General features: G+C 35.4%; 1 protein-coding gene across 1 annotated transcript in view; it reads right to left on the reverse strand.

Annotated features, from left to right (window-relative positions):
* The window catches only part of VWA8 (von Willebrand factor A domain containing 8), a 192,823-nt gene that overhangs the window by 10,532 nt on the left and 159,842 nt on the right, over nt 1-22,449 (reverse strand). The window contains exons 38-42 of the mRNA XM_032186011.1: nt 13,668-13,776; nt 13,324-13,480; nt 9,955-10,063; nt 3,924-4,049; nt 1,793-1,951 (exon numbers count right to left, since the gene is read on the reverse strand). Of these exons, the coding sequence (XP_032041902.1) occupies nt 1,793-1,951; nt 3,924-4,049; nt 9,955-10,063; nt 13,324-13,480; nt 13,668-13,776 (660 nt within the window). The remainder of the gene's footprint in view (nt 1-1,792; nt 1,952-3,923; nt 4,050-9,954; nt 10,064-13,323; nt 13,481-13,667; nt 13,777-22,449) is intronic.

Raw genomic sequence — 22,449 nt, forward strand, 5'->3', positions numbered from 1 at the left:
ACTGTCCTCTTGTCCAAATCACTTACAAATATTCACTCAAGAATTACTGTGAACAACATGGGACTGGCACAAATCCTAATGCAGTTTCACCAGTGACCTTCCTTTACTTCCTCACTCTGAAAAACAGCCGCTTAGAGCTGTCTGTTTTCTGTATTTTAAGCAGTAGTTCATTTATTTGAAGGCCTTCCCTTTTATCTCTAAAGTAGTTCCGTTTCTTTATGAGATGATGGTGAGGGACTTCTTGTCAAATGCTTTTGGCTAAGGAGACTCCATCAACCAGCATTGCTTGTCACATACATATCGACTCTTCAAAATACATTGCTTCCCTTTACAAAGGCCATGTTGACTATTCCCCAATATATCACAGTTATCCATGTGTCCGCTACTTCTATTTCTTATTCCTTTGTGGATGATCTTGCATTTGGTAATACTAACATGCATGGTTCTCAAATATTTTCGATTTACCAAGCCACACAAATTTTGTTATATAATTATGCTACCCCGTTAATATTTGTTATTAACATATCTCTTGTCAGTGAGCAAGAGCTATGTGAGCAACTACTTCACTAAAACCCTTTCCCATTTATTTCCTAATTACAGTTGAGTTCCCACACGACTTCTCTAGGCTAAGGTCTAATCTTATGGTTACAGAATGTTTCTCCAACACAAACACAAACAGAGGCTCACTACCTACCCGTCCCATTTTTATGACATTTGCAGAAGTGTAGTATCCTTGGGAACTCAACCACTGTTTCAAATTTGCTTGAAATTAAGTAAAATGTTCTGAAGTTCAAGGGGAAAAAAAATGACTGACAGAGTAGGACAGCACAAGATTTGCCTAGGAAAGTAGGCTAAAAACACAACGCCTGTCTCATTTTATAGAATTTTTTTCTGACAAGTGGAAGTATAAATGATTGTGTTTTTTTTTTAGAAGACATTCTTGAAGCACATGTCTCCATATGACCTGTTTTTGTACAAGAAATACTATGGAAGAACAGAAAACGAGGGGATTATGCTATCAGAGGAACAATGTGAAGCAAACCTGATTGGATTGATTGGGACTAAGTTTTCTACTGATTTTGTTTAGAAGATTTTACATTTTGTTCAGATGCATTTTATGTCTCGTGATTGAGATGATTTTCAGTTGGACATACTTATTCTTTCATTAAACATTGAGTTTGCCAAGAAATGGCCATTTTTGTCATTTTGGAGGTTCAAGAAATATAACCCTAGACCTTGTTTCTGTTTACAGAGATAAAAAATAACATAAAATTAACTTACATTTCTTCTGCAGGTTACTATTAAATAACATTCTGGACCCAATATGTTCCAGTACAAGAAAGTATTTTCTTCCTTTCAGGTAACAGAGAACATAACTAATGGACAAAGAAGTTTGGTTTCTTTCCATCAGAAATTAATACTGTCTGTACTCTGGGGTGAGATTGAAAGGCTGGGCATTTTTGCATGTCCCAAAGCTCATACTTACCTATATTTTGCAGTCTTAGGTTTTTCTGTATGAAGAAACAAATAAACAAAAGCACAGAAAAAGGCAGCATATTTCATGAAATTAAAGTCTTAAAGTCTTAAATTGAACTCTCCCCTGCTGAAGTGTGTAATGTTTCTTATCCATTCACTAGCATGATTTTTCAGATTGCTAGAAACAGATCAATGCCTTTATTTCCTTGCAGTAATGAATAATGTTCTTTGGCTAGACTGACTGCTGAAACACTTTTTCCACTGCTCCACACAGTCTGAGCCATAACCACAGACCTCTTAGCCCAGCTGTAATTACCTTGAATTTGTGCTCATAATTCTCAAAAGCTTCCATGACCATGCAGACAGCCTCCATGGAGCGTTCCAGTCGTCCATCCACCCCATTAAAGCGGTACATGCTCCCAGAGACATCCACCACCAAGCGCAAGCGTTTAGGTTTCTGCTGGGGGCTTCCAGGCTGACAAGGAAACACAGCACAAAAAAAGAGTTTTCTACGGTATAAATGAGAAAACTAAACACCACACAAAGGAAATACATTTTAGAAAGAGAACCCACTGGACTGTGCAGAGCACAAAACCTTTATCCAGCAAACACTGATTATATATATTAAAAAAAAAAAGAACAAAACCATTTTAACCTTTTTTGTTTCTAACTGTTTCAAAACAATTACTGAACAGATACCTCAATTTATTCTTTCCTCTCACCTTCAATGACTGGAAAGAAAAAAACTTGAAGAATTCCATACATGCTTGTCAGGAAAATACTTTTTCTGCCTCAGTTTTCATTCTTTATGTTTTATTTCAGTAAGAAGACTCTCAAGTTTGCTCTGTCTGCCAAGGCTCATAAGGGAAATGTTTTTCCTTGGCTTACAGTACTAACAGGGACCCTTATAAGACTGTAAAATCTTGTCTGCTGAGGTTAATAACATTCTAAAAATGTTTGAAATCTTGTTCTGATTAACTATTAGTTTTTTTCTTCATTCTGATCCTGAAACCATTATTTTTTCCTGAAAACAGTCCCCATCTGTTTTAACAATTACTGGCACAGTACATTCAAAGGCGCTGCTTTATACAGTGTGCAGTAAGATGGGTCTGCACTCAAGTAGAAGGCTCTTAAATATGATCTAGCAAAAAAACAAAACCAAAACAAAAACAACAACAAAAAACAAGCAGTCGCATTAAAAACAAATACCTAAAATGTTTCTATTACCTGTAAAGAGTTGCCAGCATTTGTGTGCTTAACACTTTTAATTATTCCCTCAATTAACTGTGGAACAAGTTCTACCAAAAGCAGGAGGAACAAGAAGACCCATTAAATCCTACGTTAAATCCTACTTTTTTTAATGCAAAATTTAAACTTGTCCTTTTTTTTTCCTGTGGTAACTGAACTATTTTAACAAAGTTTTAAAATAGATATATTGTGTAAATGCATTTTGAAAAAGACTACAAATGAAGATCTAATCACTTTTCCCTTATTGATCTTTCACACAGACAAGGCCAACTTCTATGAACTGGTCCAAGTAACAGACATCAGGACCACATAGCAGAAATAAAAATAACAGAGATTCATCAAATGTGGGTAGCTGATGTGCAAAAAGGTGTTGTACTCACCTATTTAAAAAAAAAAAAAAAACAAAAAACAACAAAAACCAAAACAATCTTAATGTCCAAATTGCAAAAAAAGATTGAAAAAAAAGTCATCTATCATTACTTACTACTGTTAAATATTATTGATTTGCCACACCAGTTCTGGCCTGGTTTTTTTGGTCTGATTCAACTGGTTTCACTGCTGCAGCCTCATGTAAAGCCTAATCATATCTTTTAAGAAAAAGCTGAAATGGGCCACAATACAGACCATTTTATCATACCTTAATGGTTTTGCCTCACACTTTTTTCTCATTACTGTTATTATTCTTGCAAATCCAAATACCTGTGAAAGCCCAAATAGTTTGAGTATTATGGAGTAATAACAGATTTGTAAAGTGTTTGGCTTTTTAAAACTTCCTACAGTATCAGGGTCTACATTAACAAAAAAAAAAAATAATAATAATAATTACATCAGTGAGAAGATCTTTTCCTTTTCTTTTTTTTTAGATAAACAAACAGTTTTCTCATAATTGCCTTCAGCTCATTAAAATATAAAGTAAGAGCATAAAAAGAGTTGCATTGGAAACAAAAGACTGTCTCGATTAGCATACTCTCTCTAACAGTGGCAAATGTGTGGAAAACTGTAAGAAAAGGTGAAGCAAATCTTCCATCTTGCGGTCACCATTGTCTCAGTGAATTCCTGTGGCAGAGATGGTTGTTCTAAGGTATCTCATCTCTATACCTCACTCAAATTCCAAACACATACATTGTACAGCTCCTAAGAAACCATCAAACCTGTTCAGATCTTTCCCTACATTCCCCTGCTACTTGTTGGATACTTACCTGTGGCTCGTGCTCTCCCCGTCGTTTATAAATGGCTTTTTCTCCTGTCAGCCCATCAATGATTTTGGCATCATCTAACTCTCCAACAGCTTGGTGTCTCAGCCACTGTCTTTCCTTACCCTTGGCCTTCAACAGAAAAAAAACCCACACCTTAATTCACTTAGTGATGCAGATGTATTTTAGGCAATTTGATTCCTACTGAATATGACATACAAATGAACTTCCTTTGTATTTATGTAATATTTTTGGCGAAAGTCAATGAACACATTTTCATAGCTTTCATACTTTCTTACTTTAAAAGAAAAATTAATACTAACAAAGGACACATTTCCTCTGTAATTTTGCCATCTGTAAGTATTTTGATATATGGCAGTTTAACTGTGGACTGTAAAAATGTTAACATTTTTTTTCCTTGCAAATGTGCTGGTAATCTGTGTAAAAAATCTGTTCAGAAATACAACCAGAAGGACACACATAACTGACCACATATTATGGATTCTCCACCCAAGTAGCACAAGAAGAAAAAAAAAAAAGCGTGACACAAATGTGAAACTAAGCAGTATTAACCTCAGGGTAATGGTAAGTGTCTTCTTTTAAAACAACATTCATAATATGCTATTTTCTATTTTAAAATAAAAACTTTGAAAACTGTGATACTCAAGAGACATTTCACTAAATGCTTCTTTCAATTTTTTGAAAAGAGCAATGGTTATCTACAGCCTGGCCTGATGAACATGCACTACAATCCAGCAACTAAAACATTCACGGAACTCCTGTATATAAAAGCAAGCACTGAAGATTCAAGTGCTTAAGATTACAAAAAACATTTAAAGAATGCTTTAAAATGGGTAGCTTTATCATGTTCATATGTTATAAGATCCATCAAAAAATGGCAAAGTATGCATATACATGTATGTATTTTATGCTTTATTTCATTTTCAGTTGCTCATCCCAGCAGTAAACCCACCTACGTAAGATTATTTTAATTTATTTTTATGTATAATGCATTTGCACTATCAGGAAAATTGCTGGTCAGCAGCTGGAGGTAAATCATACATTCAGCAGGACAGAAACTGCCGTAGACATTGGACCTCAGGAATGAAAATCGCTCTTTGACAAGCAGGAAGTGTTATATTACAAATCCCAAGTAGGCCTGGGATTTGCGAGGATGAATCTTTGTAATTTTGTACAGTCTGAGTGGTCAGATGATGGCTTCCAAAGGCTCAGAGAATCTTTGAAATCACTTTGGTCAAAATTTATGAGGTTTTTCTTTTTAGAGCATATGGAAAAAGGCATTCTGGACTACTGCCTACTGCATATTCAAGACTAATGGACTAGTTATCTACGAAAATAAGTGTGCAGAAAGAATACAAAGCTGCAGGGAAAATGTTTTGGTTAGTTCATTTTACAGTACAGAATCAACACAGCTGAGTCAAGCACAGTTTTTTAGTTAGGTTGTGTCAGAAGCTTTACAGATGCTTCCTGATGGGAAGAAATAACAATGCCAGTATATGGAAACCTCAGCATCTTAGTAAATCACAGGAGGGGAAAGTGGAAAGGATTTCTTAGGGGTTCTGAATTCAGTCAGTTGTGCTCTGTGATATATTTTAGTGGTGTTATGGCTGGCCTAGCTTTAACCCATTTTTGGGACAGGACATCCAGGAATTTATACCCCAAACTGGTAGCTTCGGCTATCATTAAATGCTCTTTGTATGAAGTTTGAAAGTCTCATTGACTCCTTTGCTGCCCTCAGACTTGTGTAACATTGCAAGAAGACACCTGCAAATTCCAGGTGACCTCTAACTGCTCCACCAAAGTGTCAAACTGTAAATGTTTTCCCACTGTGAAAAACACAGTAGGATAACCCATGGCAAATTGCAATGCTCCAACTAACCATTACAAAGTGCTCCTGGAGACAACATGTTGTTCAGTGAACAGAGCCTGTCTAAAGTGAATCATGGCACTTCCAGCATGATGAAGATGAGATTGTTCCTAGTCATCTTAGCCACCAGCATACTGGGACACAGATAGAGCCTTAACACTTCCTGAGGGCTGCTATTTTGTCAAACGTTTGTCATTTGCTTACTTTCATTAAACATGAGGGAAAAACAACAGAAGAGTATATAAAATTTCAGCTTCATTGAGCAAATTCTCAACTAGTTTCTCTTCTGCTTGCACTGACAAAATTTTAGCTTTGGCACTATTTGATGTCCAACGAACAGCAGTGTGAGAAGAAAATTGTTTTTAATTATGAACGTAATTAAAAACCCATCCGACCATTTACCAGCTTATGAAACTTATGCTATGTTCTGCCTATGCAACAAAAAACCACAGTACTGGAGTTGAAATTTTATTAGAGTAACACAGAGTTTACATTCCTCTCTTAAAATAGGAAATAATACTGACAAAATCTGACTTAACATCTTTGCAAAATAATACTAACATTTTAGACTATTCAACATCTGCCTACTCAGTGCAGAATTTCCAAGAATTTATTTCTTTTTATAAAAGTTAAAGAAATCTCACCTTAAGCACTTGTGTTATACAGTGCATATATATATATAAGGTAATTTTCGGAACCATTTCAATATATAAATTTCGTAAGTCTAAAAGTGATATGGATATTTATGTTTTTAGGAGAAAAAACAGAACTATTATATATATACATCACTTTGGTATTTTCCTAGAAGGGTCATACAGTCCACTACTACTGCAATATACTAACACCAAACTGATGAAAAAATGGTATATATATTTCTTGTGTTGCCTTTAAAATTAGAAAAATTGTGCTAGATACCCTGTCTTATCAGCATGACAATACTAATGATAATACACCACTGCAGTAATTCTTCTCACTGAAAGACTCCAAAGGCATACTTACGTAGAAATATTACAAAATATAACCATGATGTCTGTAAAGAGCTCAAAAAATGCATATGAAACGACTGTATTTAAACATTTAATGGTATAGGTTTGTATGAAACATTCCCAGTTGTAGTCTTCATTTGTTTCTGGAAAAACTTTATGCATATGTTCCCAGAAAAATGTAGTTTTTGAAACCAGAAACCTACTACTGACATAGCACAGGGTTTTTCCCGTCTCAGCTCTCTGAGCTTTGTTTATTACCGCACTGCCACTATTTCACTCTTGCTGCTCTGACATGACAATTCCCACACAGCCTAAATCAGACAGAGCCCCACTAGGCTCAGTGACTCAGGCCCAGGTTCATCCAGTTTAAATGTAGGTGCCTAAAGGATGCTCAGAAGCTACAGGGGCAGTTGCCCCAGACTCCCTCTGTAATCAAAAAGAGTATTTCCAGAAAGCAAGTCATCTAAGGGCTACAAAGCTGGTGAGGGGCCTGGAGCACAAGTTCTATGAGGAGCGGCTGAGGGAACTGGGGTTGTTTAGTCTGGGGAAGAGGAGGCTCAGGGGAGACCTCATTGCTTTCTGCAACTACCTGAAAGGAAGGTGTAGGGAGCTGGGGGTCGGCCTCTTCTCACAAATAACTAGTGATAGGATTAGAGGGAATAGCCTCAAGTTGCACCAAGGGAGGTTTAAGTTGGAAATGAGGAAACATTTCTTCCCAGAAAGCGCAGTCAGGCACTGGGACGGGTTGCCCAGGGAGGCGGTGGAGTCACCGTCCCTGGGGGTGTTCAGGGAAACGTTGGACGTGGTGCTTAGGGACGTGGTTTGGTGGATGATAGTGGTAGTAGGGGGATGGTTGGACCAGGTGATCGTGGAGGTCTTTTCCAACCTTTATGATAGTATGATTCTATAAAATCTAAGAAGGCCTTTCTGAGTCACTGAGTAACCGGAAGTTTTTGAATCTAGTTCACATGTACAAGCTTCATTGGGGATGGTCAGCATTAGGAGAGAGAATAAAGCTCATCACTGACTCAGTTTCCTGGAGTTCTGGTTTGCTATTTCTACACAAGATCAACGACAATTTGTAATGTTTTGTTAATTTTGTTCAAATAGTTGACAGAGATCAATGAGTTATGTAAAGTAAAACTAACAATGAAATTATGTTCTCAGACTATATTTATGCATTGCTTTCAAGGATCAGCCTATTCCATATATCTCTTGCTGCTGTTACTGATTTTTGAGGCATCAGCAACTGGACTAGAATCCCAGCCTCTTGATTCTTGGGATGTAAAAGTTAATCATCGAAACATAATTTTTAAAACAAAACCACAAAACCTAGCAATAAAAAGACATATGTTGAAAAGAAAATCCAGGTGAAATGGATTTTAAACAGGACAATGTATTTTCATTATGTGAACACAGTACGTTTTAAACAAGGCAAACACATTTTAAAAAAGCCAAAAGTGTTCTCTACTGAAAAGGTAATGTGGGATTTTCAGAAATTTAAATCTATACTGACATCAGAGGTATCAAGTAGCTCAGTACTGTACCATTGAGTTTTATTTGAGAAATGAGGAATGTCTGACTGATAAAAGAGAAAGAAAACAGTTTTAACTGAAAACCCATAGTGTATGTAAGATTACCATGAAAAAATGGGAGACAGTCGCATATCTCTCAATGGCTTTGATTTACCACATTGTAGAATCTGAATAAAAAATATTTATTTCTCAGTAACATAAAATAAAACATGCTTGGATTCAGCTTCCCAATTAACAGCAAGCATTTTTCAACTAACTCCTGTTATTGTTTACCTTCATTATCTACCTAGTGCATCTTCTAAATAAAATACCAAAACATGTATGGAAATTCATAAAGTTACAAATTTCCTTTCAATATTGCTTTTATTCTAAGAGCTGGCTTTTCCAAATTCATTGAGTTTGCTTTTTTCATCATGCTGTTCATTTATTATCTCTGTGGTTAGCTGTTATGGATTTTCCCAGGAAGTTGGTGAAGTCTCATAAAATTCTGAGGCTTATAAGTCTTTGCTTTGGTATTAAGATGACCTTTTTAACAAAGGAAGAGGATAATCTACTTACATTAAAATACATTATATTTTGACTATGATTAATGTGATCCTTGAATATAAGAATTTTGGCTCCAAGGAATAGATACGGGTGATTAAAAAAAAAATTTAAACTTAAGATTCACTTATTCTCTTCTTGTCCTACAGTGTGCTTCCAACTGCATATCTGCTAGAAACATGTTAAAAACAACCATCTGGATAAAAATAATGTAGGGAAAACCAAGATTTATACTTAAAACTTTTCAAATGAATCCTCTCTTTACAAAAAAAAAGCCTAAGTCCTGAACTGAAACACATACTAAGTGCACGTATGAATCAAAGTGTGTTATTATAAGACCATCCTAAATGATCATTGAATGAGGAGATCTCTGAGCCCTCAACAGAATTATTTTTAATCAGAGAGATGTCTTATAAGGAGTAAATTTATTTTCTTTTCATTTTCACTGAAGACTAGTAGTTCCTTGCAACAATGCACTTTTTGTTTTACTTACACTGTAGGTGAACACTAGCATTAATAAAACCTGGAGCAGCCACAGGACCAGTTACTAGAAGAAAAGCAAACTAGTGATTTTGGTTAGCTTCCACTTTTGGAGACTGAGCCTATACCTATTTTTAGAGATTTAAAGATTTAAAAGATTTAAATTTTTAAAGATTTAAAAATAAACCCAAGAAAAATTTGTTTAAGCTGCATATGCAGCTGAGCCATGATGTGGAGTAAATGTATTGTTCTTTTAGCACCTATAGTATTTGCATTTTTAAGTCTTTTGGACAGTAAGTAAAGACAAAGACTGTGCTCTACACACTGTCACATACCCTTTTAATAATGTATCGTATTTTCTTTCACAAAATTATAATACTGAATCTCTGTGAGCTCTGTAACTTGTAAAGATGGGCACTGAGATCCACTTAAAAGCTGCCTTTGAAATAGTAGTATGAGATTGTGTTTTTCCCAATGATTATAACATGAATCTGCATTTAACCCTCAAAGGTACGACCAGATGGTAACTGAATATTAGCAGCACAGTATTTTGGGCATAATGTAATGAGCTGACCATGTTCCTTTACCAGTGAATCTCAGATTACCTGCAGATTGTCTAAGATGATGCGGAGTGACTGAACTTGACGTCGTACTGCTCCAGAGAACCTTTCATAAGTAGATGCATCATACTCACTCATCTGAATCTCTTTCAATCTAAAGCAAAGAACAGGGAGCTTAGAACAGTCTAGGAAATAAGAACATCATCCTTTTATGCATATAAGTCACTACATGTATAAACTATAACAGGCTTGCTTACTTGGTAACAGGGAAATTCAGACTCTAATGAACAGACATGACACAAATAAAAAAAATGGCAGATGATCTGAATTTTTGAACAGTCAGGTGATTGCCAATGTCTACAGGGATGGCCTCACATTAAAACATTAAAGTTATTGATCCTCTGGGTCTCTCCTCATCTTCTTTCATGTTTGAAATGTAAATCAGATGTTCTGAAAACTGTGATCAAATTCTAAAGGTTTTAGTGTCTCAGGTGTTGCTGTATGTACATACAAGGATCATGAGTGCCTATTCATTACTTCACTGTTGGAGTATTTTAAACATATCAAAATCCACATTTTAACGCAAAGGTTAAGTAAAGACACACTCTCAAATCTGTTGTTTAAGATTTATGACTAGTCACTGTGTCTCAAATACCTATGTTTGTACTTCATAAAATGACGAAATCTTGAAACAAAGAAGCTTTAAATGAACGTGAATAAAAATGTGCTCCCCCACAAAAAATGAGTCATGTCACTGAACTCTGTTCTGTCCAGACATCTAACAGAGAAAGCAACATCTGCACTATAAAAACACATGCATGCTTCTTCTGTAAATGAAGACGTTTCCACTTAAAAGTTCTTTTGTTCTTCTCAACATTGTGTCTGAGCAGATACCTTTAAACTGGTGAAACTCAAAATTAGAACGAAATTAGAGATTTAACAGTGAAGTATGAGCTAGGGGACAGATTGATATGCTGGATGTGTGCAACATTTGAGACTTTTGGTGATCCAGCATCATGTAGTGTGGCAGCAATCTTGTATCTGCCCATGCTACCCAACCATGTGTCTGCATTCAATCCTGAGCTAAAACATATTGGTCTATCCATGCACAGCTTATTTCAAACACAAGCACTTCATAACAGCATAATCTTACTCACACTGCTTTGAGAATACTGATTTTTAAATGAACTGCAAATGATTATTAAAGTATGTATAGGCTAGTCATATTTCAAACGCCAATTTTTTTTAATACCATGACAAGTTACTTGCCTGAAATATATACTCTACAGTAGAGAATGAAAACACCATAGATCTAGATCCAAATTGCTGTCTAGACTAGACCTTTAATAACATTAAAATCAAACATCAAATTCTTGTTGTGTTTAGTATGACTCTGTATTTTTCTATTTCGAATTATGTACTGATGTAGTCATTATAGCCAACTATTATTATTCATTAGAGGCCAGAAAACATAATGTTCAGTGCTGTACACTTTAATTTACTTCACAGCTGCTATCAACAAGGAAAATGTTTCTTTATGTATCAAACAAACAAAAAATCTCACATGCAGTTTTACTTTGGTAGAATCCACAGTGATCCACAATGAAAGCCAGTTTAGAAAAATACCATGAAAAATACTGCATTTATTCAAGAGTAGTTGCTAACTCTATTCTACCAAAATAGAGCAATTTAAAATGTTTTCTGCTAGCCAGTGAAGCAATCAAAAGCCTTCGTAATAAAATTATCCCTACCAGATAATCATATATAAGCAAAACAGTGAAATTTGCAGCATCCTTTTTTTTTTCTTCTCCTTAGCCTGAGGACTCCAACCTCCCTTTTCCTAACTTTTATCTGTTAGTTTCCAGAATTACTCAAAAGCTACAGAATAATAGTCCAAGTCAAATGTGTCTTCAGAATAGGCTACATTTACTGCTGGTACATGCTAGTTTACTGATTTCAGCAGGACATGTGCTGTTATCTCATATGCTGATACTCAGATTTTACAGAACACAGCTGCACTGCTGCCATAACATGCATCGGTATCTACAAATTTCCCCTGTCATGGGCTTTCCAAAGCATCATACAGGCAGCTAGAAACCCACTAAAGCACGACATGTGTGCATATGTGTAAACAGATGTACAGTATCCAAGACCTTACGTATCAACTGGTTTTATTATGGAAAAACTGATAAGCAATTTTGTAGAAAGAGGATTAAATGTAGTCCTCCATACCACCCCTCTAAAACACCAGGAAAAAAAGACAGCCCTGCCTCCACCCTGAAAGCAAAGCCTGAAGTAACTACTTTTAATTTAAAATTCTGGATGCTGCTTGTGTAAATTATGTAGCTATTAAAAGGTATTTTCCTTTTCAGAACCTCATCCTGTGAAACTCTAATATAATATGTACATTTTCCCTGTCTTTATTAATCACTAATGTTCTAATGAATATGTTAAATGCTTCAGGCAATTTAGTAATAAAAACAAGATTAAAAAAGGAAACTTGACCTGAATGCAACAGAAAAATTGCTGGGTTTAAATACACTGATTCATGTACAGTGTGTGCTCTATGCTTGAAAGCCTTTTTATTTATGCCATTTGCTTCAACTGATGTAATCTCACCTACTCCTTATAGTATCCAAATATGTCCTCCTATTGGGCATCACTTTGTTAACAGGAGCAAAATGTGAGCTGATAAAGCTGATTCTAAATTTATTTGCTCTGATCTTTTAATCTGTCTAGTACTCTCTTCTTTCACACTGCAGTTATGTCCTGGGCTGAAACATAAAACTCATTTGGTATGACTGTCAATACCCTTAGTTTTTTTATTCCAAGTACCAGAGCTGACCTGAAATTTCAGACAGTGGAAGAAATCTGAATCTCTGTGCATGGTATGAGAAATCCTTAGTTAGTAACCCTGTGTCACACTAATGCAGGGAAGATCTACAGGTCTCATAGAAATGTCTGTTGAGATCTAAGAGTTCAAATCATCTAAGCAATAGGCTACAATTATTTCAAACAGAAGCAATTTGCTCATAATAGACCATTTCAAAAGATAATTGTTAGGTGACCAACTTCTAACAACATGCAACCTGTATTTACCACAATTCACACAATTTTCATGTGGTAGATCCCTTTTTAAAAAAGATAAAATAATCAGATCACTCTCCTTATCCACCTAGTTATGTTTTACTCTACCAAACTCCACTGTCCACAATTAAGCCACAACAATGTGGCTTAATTTAATAAAGCATTCTGTATGTCCTGTCCAGAACAATTAAACACATGCTGGTAAGCTCTGTTAAATTATAATGATCAGGATAAGGTAGTTGCTAAATGTAGTTAATAAAGAAAATTCCTTTCAGTCATCTTTACCTAGTTCTTCTGGGAAATGAAAGGGAAAATAAAGACTTTCACCTCTGTTTAAAGGCCTTTTCACCCATCTCTCGAGCAGCTCTCTTAACCTCTTCAGGAACAGCATCCTTTTCAGCTTGCGATATTTGGTAAACCTTATGGCCAGCATCCAATCGATATGGGCCACCCTTGCCACCTAACCCAGCAGTGTCTCTTCCACCTAGGATAGTAGAGATAAAAAATAAATAAATTAAGAATAGGCATTAAATAATAAGAAAATATTTTCTTTTCTGCATTAAGTAAACTATCTCTAAGCAGAGAGTAGGCTCGTATACATCCATTTCTGACTAGTACAGCCTCTCTCTTAGACATCCTTCCATGATGCATAAAAAATAATGAATGAAAACCTGTTCCACCAGCCCAAGTATTTCCACCAACATGAGGCATGTTTTTTGGATCCACTTTTCCATGTTTGGGGGAACTGACATCCAAACCACTGTCCCTCTGAATGGTTATCTGTAAAACAGAAAATAGAGACATAAATCTCTTTTTTATCAAGCAAAACCACTCTAACAACCTAACAACAACTGACTAGGTCTTTTACTCTGCTCCTGAGAGGCATGTTAGACCCATATCAGATCTCAGAATACAAATCTAAACCACTCAGCACATTCAGATTTTGTCCACGCTAGAAAAGTGCTTATTGATAATGACTAACATAATTTGAAATTCCACTGTAAACAGGATCATCCGCTGTCTGAACACTTCTTGTAGTATAGGCAACACCTGTCTGTATAGCCAATTTACAAATTTCATGCGCACCCAGCTACAGCTCCACATTCTTTATTGATGGGCAGATTGATCATCTTTCCGTGAACAGTGACTAAATAAATGGCATGTTCTTCTCATATTACACGCTCGTGTAATCCTTAACTTCCCCACCATGACCACAAATCTATAGCAGTGGGTTTTCTCCTGCAAATGCCTGTCCAGTGACAGCACTTTCCCCATCAATTTACCGTACCGCCAAAGGCCCAACAGCTGTCAGATGGTCAAGACTGAGTCACTTTAGGCTGGGGTTGGATTTAAGTGGGTGAGTGAAGGTAAAAATAGTTTATCCTGTTATAAACTCTGAGTCATGCAGTGAATCAATGATTCATGTGTAAACTGCCCTACAATTACTACACTTCCATAATTTAATGCCAGTTTACTATTATATGAAATTCATTGACAGATATAAAAGCGATGTCTTTATATCTAACCTCTATAGATTAACTTTCTTCTCATTTACCATAATACATTTATATCTCTGATGAATTTCCATGCCCCATTAATGACAATTTATTGCCTTCTCAAAAGTTCACTGGCATTATGAGGGTTTTCACTGGAACCGTATAGCAGTTTAATTCCTGAGTTCACTGTCTTGTAGACCCAACTTAATACTGACATGAATTCCATACATGTTTTTGAACTGAAAACATGTGTTCTAACAACAGTCTCTTGGCAACTATTCAAAATATAATTTACTTCCACTTTACAGAATTGATATTAATTCAAAGAGGTACAATACATCCTCTGTGAACCATGTCATTAGTGTAAAATCAAGATCTAATCTGCTAAATTACATTAATTTAACATTTGTATAGGAAGAAAGACACGTAACCACAACAGCATGTTACCCTTAGGGGTCTATACTTTTTTGCTTTAAGAGATTTCTTCCAAAATAAACAGTTCTTTTTCTGTAAAACTGGTAGATTTCAAAACTATCAGAAACAATAGGGTAAACGTAACCCACTAAACTTAGTTTAATGTAAAATCATAAAATCAAAGCTGTAGTGTCAGCTTCAAGAATCAAAACAAAATAATCTATAAACAATAAAACGATGGCAAATCCTTTACATTTGCATCCTTCTAGGTTCTTTGTAGAAAAATACACAAAATTCTGCAAAGGAAAGCTCTATGAGGCAAACATAGTTTGTGAAACAGATACCAAATTCTCTTTTTGTCAAGTTTTCCTACTGATAAATTTTACTATTTTGAAATACAATTGCCGTTTAAATTTTAGCAGTGAAAAGTTCAGTAGACAAAAAAGCTGTTCACATAATTTTCTCGAATATAATAAATTGTTCACGTATTTCTAGTAGATATTATTAGGTTTCAAAGATATATATACATTCTACAACAGTTTTGATCTGATTAAAGTAGGTATTCTTAACTTTGAAACAGAATATGGTTAACAGAAGATCTTTTATTTTAAAATGACATATAACTTGTTTAAAGGACAACAGAACATCCTACATTCTATTTCTATTAAAACCTTGAAAAAAAACCTGCATGGGAGAGAGAGAAAAAGAGACAAGTGGTACAGTCAATCACAGCGCAAGAATGTGTCCTCCTTACTAATTTGTTTCTATATAGTTAGTAGTCTAGTCGGTAAAATATTTGAAAATTTAAGGAAACTAGAATGGAATAACACCAGCAGAGGTATAAATATGAAGGCAGTGAATTCCAGCAGTTTTCCAAATCTCCTTGTTTTTTTTAAATAACATCTGTGCACACAGAAGGAATATTTTAAAAATCTTTTTTTTGTTGTTGCTGGATTGCTTGTGTAATTATTATTATTTTTTTAAATTACCACACACTTAGAAACTATGTTAAATTAGCAAACTGTAGAGACTCTGGAAAAAACAAACAAACAACAAAGAAACAACAACAACAACAACTTCTGGATATACCCTCTCATATTTTCTTTGAGCTGTTAGGTAATGGCATTAGTGACTTATCTGTTCTTTCTCCTCATCATCTCTCTCTCCACAGTAGAGTTTCAATGTAATTTTACAACTAACAACATCTCTCTGCTGTAAAGTTTTTTTAAATTATTTTTTATTTATTTATTTTTTTCTTCTAGAAAGTAAAAATTAGATTAGCAGACAAAAAGAATTGAAGATATATTTTAGAAATAATAAAACAGTAAATCACTGAGTCTGGACATGAAAGCAAAGGAAGGATGAGGAAAAAAAAAACCAACGAAAAAAAACCTTTTGGACAACTTTGTACATTCTTCAGCATGACGTATAAAGAGATGGAAAAGCCATAGATAAGTCACCCCTCTGAGGTTTGAAGGAATTCTTGATGTTAGAATTGTTGGAAAGGTAGATTTAAGGGTGAGGATCCAACACTATTCAGAAGCTGGCAAGCTGAAAGACAGAGAGGAAAATCTACTTTGCCTGGAGTGAGAAGGAAGACAAGAAAAACAAGTATTGGAAACACAGGAAAAGCTCAAATATATTGAAGAAACCTACACTAACTTTTCCAAGCTTGTCTGATTGGAATTTCTAAAACTACTAAGATTTCTCTTAGTGTTCTGTTGGGTATCTTCCAAATACATATATAAACTGCTTGCTCAAAAGTTGACCCAAATCCCCTCCTGCATACTCAACTTCTAAATCTGTTATAAGATTTCTATCAGTTTTGCTTCTTTCAGTGAAGAGTTTTGACTAGGCTTCTCCTTTTAAGAGAAACTTGTGCTTTCTTTATATGCTTTATATGCACTGAAAGGCTTTATTCAGTATCGTGAAGTATCTTTTAATGCAGCCTGTTGTGGATATTACAGCTCTGTAAAACAACAGATGAATTCAGTTTAGAAACATTGAGTTTCAGCTATGAGGTAAGGGTCAGAGTAGAATAGCTGGAAAAACAGTGATAGTGCTTTCCTTCTAAGTGCTTTCCTTCTAAGGCTTCCATTTGATTTCCAAAATAACCACCACTTCCAAAACTCTGCATGCATGTTTTAATTGTGCATTTAATTGTGCACTACTGATAGGACTAGGGGGAATGGCCTCAAGTTGTGCCAGTGAAGGTTTAGGTTGGAAATGAGGAGACATTTCTTCTCAGAAAGAGCAGTCAGGCACTGGGACGGGTTGCCCAAGGCAGTGGTGGAGTCACCGTCCCTGAGGGTGTTCAAGGAAAGGCTGGACGTGGTGCGTAGGGACATGGTTTAGTGCGTGACATTGATAGCAGGGTGATGGTTGGACCAGATAATCTTGAAGGTCTTTTCCAACCCTGGTGATTCTATAATTCTATGATACAAATGTCACTCTTATCTTACTTTCTAAACACAAGGCTTTCAATAATCATCAATGACCTTAGTGCCTGGTTTTCAATCTTTTTTTTTTTTTTTAACTCTATTATTTTCTCAGGCATGTACACTAATGGGTAATGGGTGCATTTGAGAGGGCTTTGTGGATGAAGACTCTGTAGGTGTTCCAAAGTCAATGAAACAAACAAACAAAACCTGAGAAGAAGAGAAAGATGCTAAAGGAATGGCTTTTACTGAAAGGACAAAAGATCTCAAAAGAAAAGGAAATGAAGAGAGAAGAGCAAACACCAAGAATTGTTAATGCTTTGACTTAATTTTTTGGTCCTGCCCCTTGCTTCATTCACTCCCTACAGCAAAGGCAGTGAGGCATGAATAGATCTTAACACTCATTTTACATTGGATGAGAGACACACATTATCTGAACTACGTGCTCAATATCAGTTCCTTCTAAGATACATGAACGCACGCCAAACAGCTTTACACGGTTACACTTCATTTGTTTTTTGGATATCACTGGGATTCTAGGAGCCAAATGAATAAGGGTAGCTGATAGAAACAAATTTACTTTGGAAACTAAGTAGTCTTATCATCCTTCATATAGTAATGTAAAAAACACAATTAGGCCCAGAGAAGCCAGCTACAGGATTTAATGCACTCAGCAACACAATGAAACCAGGTGTTTCACATCTGTGTTGCATTTATGCTGAACAGCTATTAAATGCATACTGACCTGTGACAGGGGTCACTATGAAGAGGAGGCAAAGGTTGGTTGTTTTTTCTAGAATTTAGCTAGTCAAGCAGACCACGGGAATTAAAGGGAATTTATATTTGTACTAACCAAATCTTAATCTATGTTTTGAAGTGGATCTAGAACTACTTTCATGCCACATAAGCAAATGGGAGATTGCATTCTATTGGATTTTGATGTGAAATAATCCAATTTAATAAATAAACTCTTGGAGAGCAAGGAATCACTGGCATACATCATTGAATGCAAGGCCCAATTTTAATACTTTATTCATCCCTCTATAAAAGACTGAATTTGCTGAGAATTGCACAGCTGACCCAAATACAACTTGCCTTGCCTCTACAAGATACTGTCACAACTATGGGAAGAAAGGAGCTTGCAATAACCCATTAACAAAAATGTGTGAATTATGAAGAGGCCTGCTGTAGTCTATTATTAAAATGATTATGTCCCACCCTTACATCAGCATTTCATTCCAACATATGCAGTGCTTTCATAATTACATACTTTCTTTTTGAGCTCACAATTCATTTTACTCTCCTACCTTAAAACAAATCTCTCAAGCAGTATGAGTAAAATTGTTCTAAACATTATCAAATTTAGTTTCAGCTGGTTTTGTACAAGAAAGCTTAACAATATTTTAGCACTCAGTGAACTTATTCATGCATTGCAATGAAACTGAGAAAAAATGTCTCTAAAATGAAGCTTCCATACCTCAAGGGCAGTCCCAAGTAGCCCGACTACATATTTCTGTATCTCAGCAAGCGTTGGTTGCCCTCAATTTGCTTGTGCCAATAAAACAAACATAATAAAAGAGACAACAGCCAGTCTTCAGCATGTCTGATGACAACAAAATTATTCTATTGGTTGACTTTTTATGAGGTGCTTTCAATAAGCTATTCAAAGTACATCTAGACTGAATATATTTTAATGTTCAAACTTCCCTATTATTAGAATGCTTGTAATAGTGTCTGTCCAATTTAGTCAGCAAAATACAGAATTCAGTATGCCAGTTTTTCAGTCCTTCAAACTGCAGTGTTCATGATCTTCAAGTCTACCACCTTTTCATCAATGCTCTTTATGTCCATACATTCTTATTGTTCAGATCTGTTAAAATAAACTGAAATCTAAAACACCAGAAATCATCTCTGGGGAAGAGACAGGGAAAGAGATAGTGAATCTCATCTCCTCCTGGATTTTCACACTTGAAACTCTCTCTATTCCTGGGATTTTCATGCAGGAGATATAACCAACAACTTTCAATATTTTAGATGCCCATAGCTCCATTACAGTCTTGTAAGACATATACTCCCTAAAACAAGGGGCAGAGCACGTACTTAGATTTAACAGCTCTCAGAAAAAGAACTCTTGGTTATAGGTTAGGAAATTTCATCGAGACTTTGTAAGCAGAGGTCAGCTGAGGTTGAAATTATTTCTAGCTATGAATAGGAAAGTAATAAGTGCTTTCAGTAAAATGTGAACTACTTTTTCCTTGATGCAGTCTGGGATGCATCTCTGGTGAAGACTGATTTTTCTGTTGGAGCCATTCCTGTCGCCCTACCCTGCATGTGACATGCTGCTTCTGTTTAACACAGTAAATCAGCTAGAGAGTAAATGGCCTTTTAATACAGCAGCTTACTTCAGCATTCTGATTTGGTTAACTTCATTAAAATTCCTGAAAGGCAAAAGACATGTCAGTGCCTCCCATTCAGGAGTGCTTGCCAGAAAAGCTCCTTTGCAATGTTCTCAGCAACAAAAGCCTGTTTCTGCTTGAGGACTGGTGAAGAAACACTGGTTTCTAACGGAGGAGAGCTCCCTCATGCACAGGGCAACAGAAATTTCCTCTGTTAGTGTGAATGCTCCTGGCACTGCCAGTACTAACTCGTATCTAGTCCACTTACCCAAGGTACAATGCTTATTTTAATACTCTGGATACAACTTAAAAAAGGGAAGAAAAACAGGAAAAGTAATTTCAGACTTCCAGACTAACATCCCACAGATGTAAAGGGATGCAATTTGTACTTTAAAAAAAAATGGACTACAGTTGTATCCTCAAACCTCCCCAAATTAATTTTTTCTTATCCTATCGGGTAAAACAGACCTGGCCATTCCTTACAGGATTCTGCATCTTCATAACCGAGATAGATGGACTCACAGCTTAATATAGACTAAACACACACACACAAAAAGGCAGAACATTGTTTACAAAACACAAGCAAGCAAAATCTGCAGTATTTACAGCTATAGAGAATATTTACATAAGAAGATTTAAAAAAGAAGCTAAGGTGACCAAAAAATTATTTTCACAAGCACTTATTAGTAATAATAGAGCATCACTGGATGTTTCTTACTTTTTTTGAAAGAAAATATGAAAAAGAATGTGTGCATTAAGGTTTGAGGTGCAATACAGTTCACATGACTAAAGTGCTTAATTTAATGTAAGTTAAGGACATGTGCAATAGATTAATTAGTTACATGATTAGAACATCCAAGGAAAGCAGACAGGTATAGGCAGATTCTAGACTACCTAGATTCCATTCTTCTTTTACTCTTTTCATCATAAAGGGAAAAACCCTGCTGAGATACAAATTTGAAGATAATCACTCTTCTCCTAACATACCTGGTACACAGAGGAAAAGAATGAATGTGCTATTTTGCCTTGTCATTAATATACAGTATTTTAAAACATGTAGTTATAGTCAACGAAGAATATGTACCATTTGCCATACACATAAGCAATTGCTGAAAAAAAGAAAAAAGAACTCCAGCTCCTTACATAAATTTTAAAAAACATTACAAATAGTATAAAGCAATTAAACTATTGACATTTTCTTACATAGCATTCTTCCTTCATCAGTACTGTGGACAAAGATTTGTCATATGTCAGGAGATCATGCAGGGAAAGAACCGAATATATCTTAGACTTTTGTCCTACAGGTGATTTAAGAGAGACTGATTTGCTCACCAAAATCTGGAAAATCCTTCATCACAGCCATATGTTGTTATGAAGGAAGATTGACTTTGCCTGTAACGGAACATGACTATTCTCCAGGTGAAAAAGGCATTAAATAATCCAACCCACAGTGGCACAAAGGATTAGGAAATGTTTTCCACAGAATGCAGAATGTATTTTAGCAGATGTGCAAACGAGTGATTTTCCCTGAAACTAAACCTTTGTTTTGTTTTAGCTTCCTCCCTAAGCCCCATCAACAACCTTAAAACCTCAGCGTTACCCTATGCTTTATTTAACAAGTCACTTCCTTTCCTCCAGTACATTTTTTTTAATATCAGGAGTAAATAAATGTACTATTTTCTCAAAGAGTATGTGAAAGCTCCAAATCAAGGAAATCAATGGTTAATCTGCCTGTTTCATGCTGTTTTTGCATTCCATTGTAAAACCGATTCAACCAGACAGAAAAAAAAACAAAACAGATTTATAATTTGTTTACATAAAACAAGCGAGAGAAACACAAAAACAGGCAAAAAAAAAATAAATCTAATTGCTTCCACTACTTTTACTTGTACTGTATCATATACAGTTTTTTTCAATGTTCTAAAAGCTAATAGCACAATTTCTATTCATATCAACAATGCAAAATTGAGCCCACAAGCCGTCTTTCCACATAAAAGAATATTCAGTATTAGGCAAGAAGACAATAATCATGTATGCAATTCCCTCTGTCTTCAGTTTTATCCTGAAGTGAAAAAACATTAGTGGCACTGCAGTATAAAATACATTTAATAGGCTTTAGTCACTCATTTTGCTTCACTTTTATTTTCTATCTTGTCTGCAAAACTTTGCAAGAATTCAGAATGAACTAATGAAGCTTCATGCATTATCTGACTGCCAGTAACATTTCTTTTGAAAAGTAGCTTTTAAAATTCATACAGGCATCAAACTTTTGTCTCAAATAGCAAGCCCACTCAAAGCATCGTAACTTTAGTGCAATTTTAGATTTGTAAAATAAAAACAAAATTGACATAAAAAGAACATTATATAGCATGCAGCCACTGCTGATGTAGGTAGGTCTTCACTTGACCTAAATGCTGTCACTCTAAAAATCAGCTCAGAAACTCTGCAGCAGTGGATGCATTACAATCTACTGTCCATGACTGCATACTTTGTGGTTTAAAGGCTGGATAAACTACATGAAGTAATGATAGGCTTTCATATATTTTCTTCTCTATCTAAAAGATCCTCCATTATGTTAACACCTGTGGAAATTCCAGTTTCATCTGTTATTACTGAAAATTGCCATGTCAATTATTTTCAACTATGAGATCATTTTTAAAGTAAACTACTAAATGTGATCAGAGCAGACAGTGTCTGGCACGGTTATTT

The sequence above is a fragment of the Aythya fuligula genome, chromosome 1 (assembly GCF_009819795.1).
Source record: "Aythya fuligula isolate bAytFul2 chromosome 1, bAytFul2.pri, whole genome shotgun sequence".
NCBI lineage: Eukaryota > Metazoa > Chordata > Aves > Anseriformes > Anatidae > Aythya > Aythya fuligula.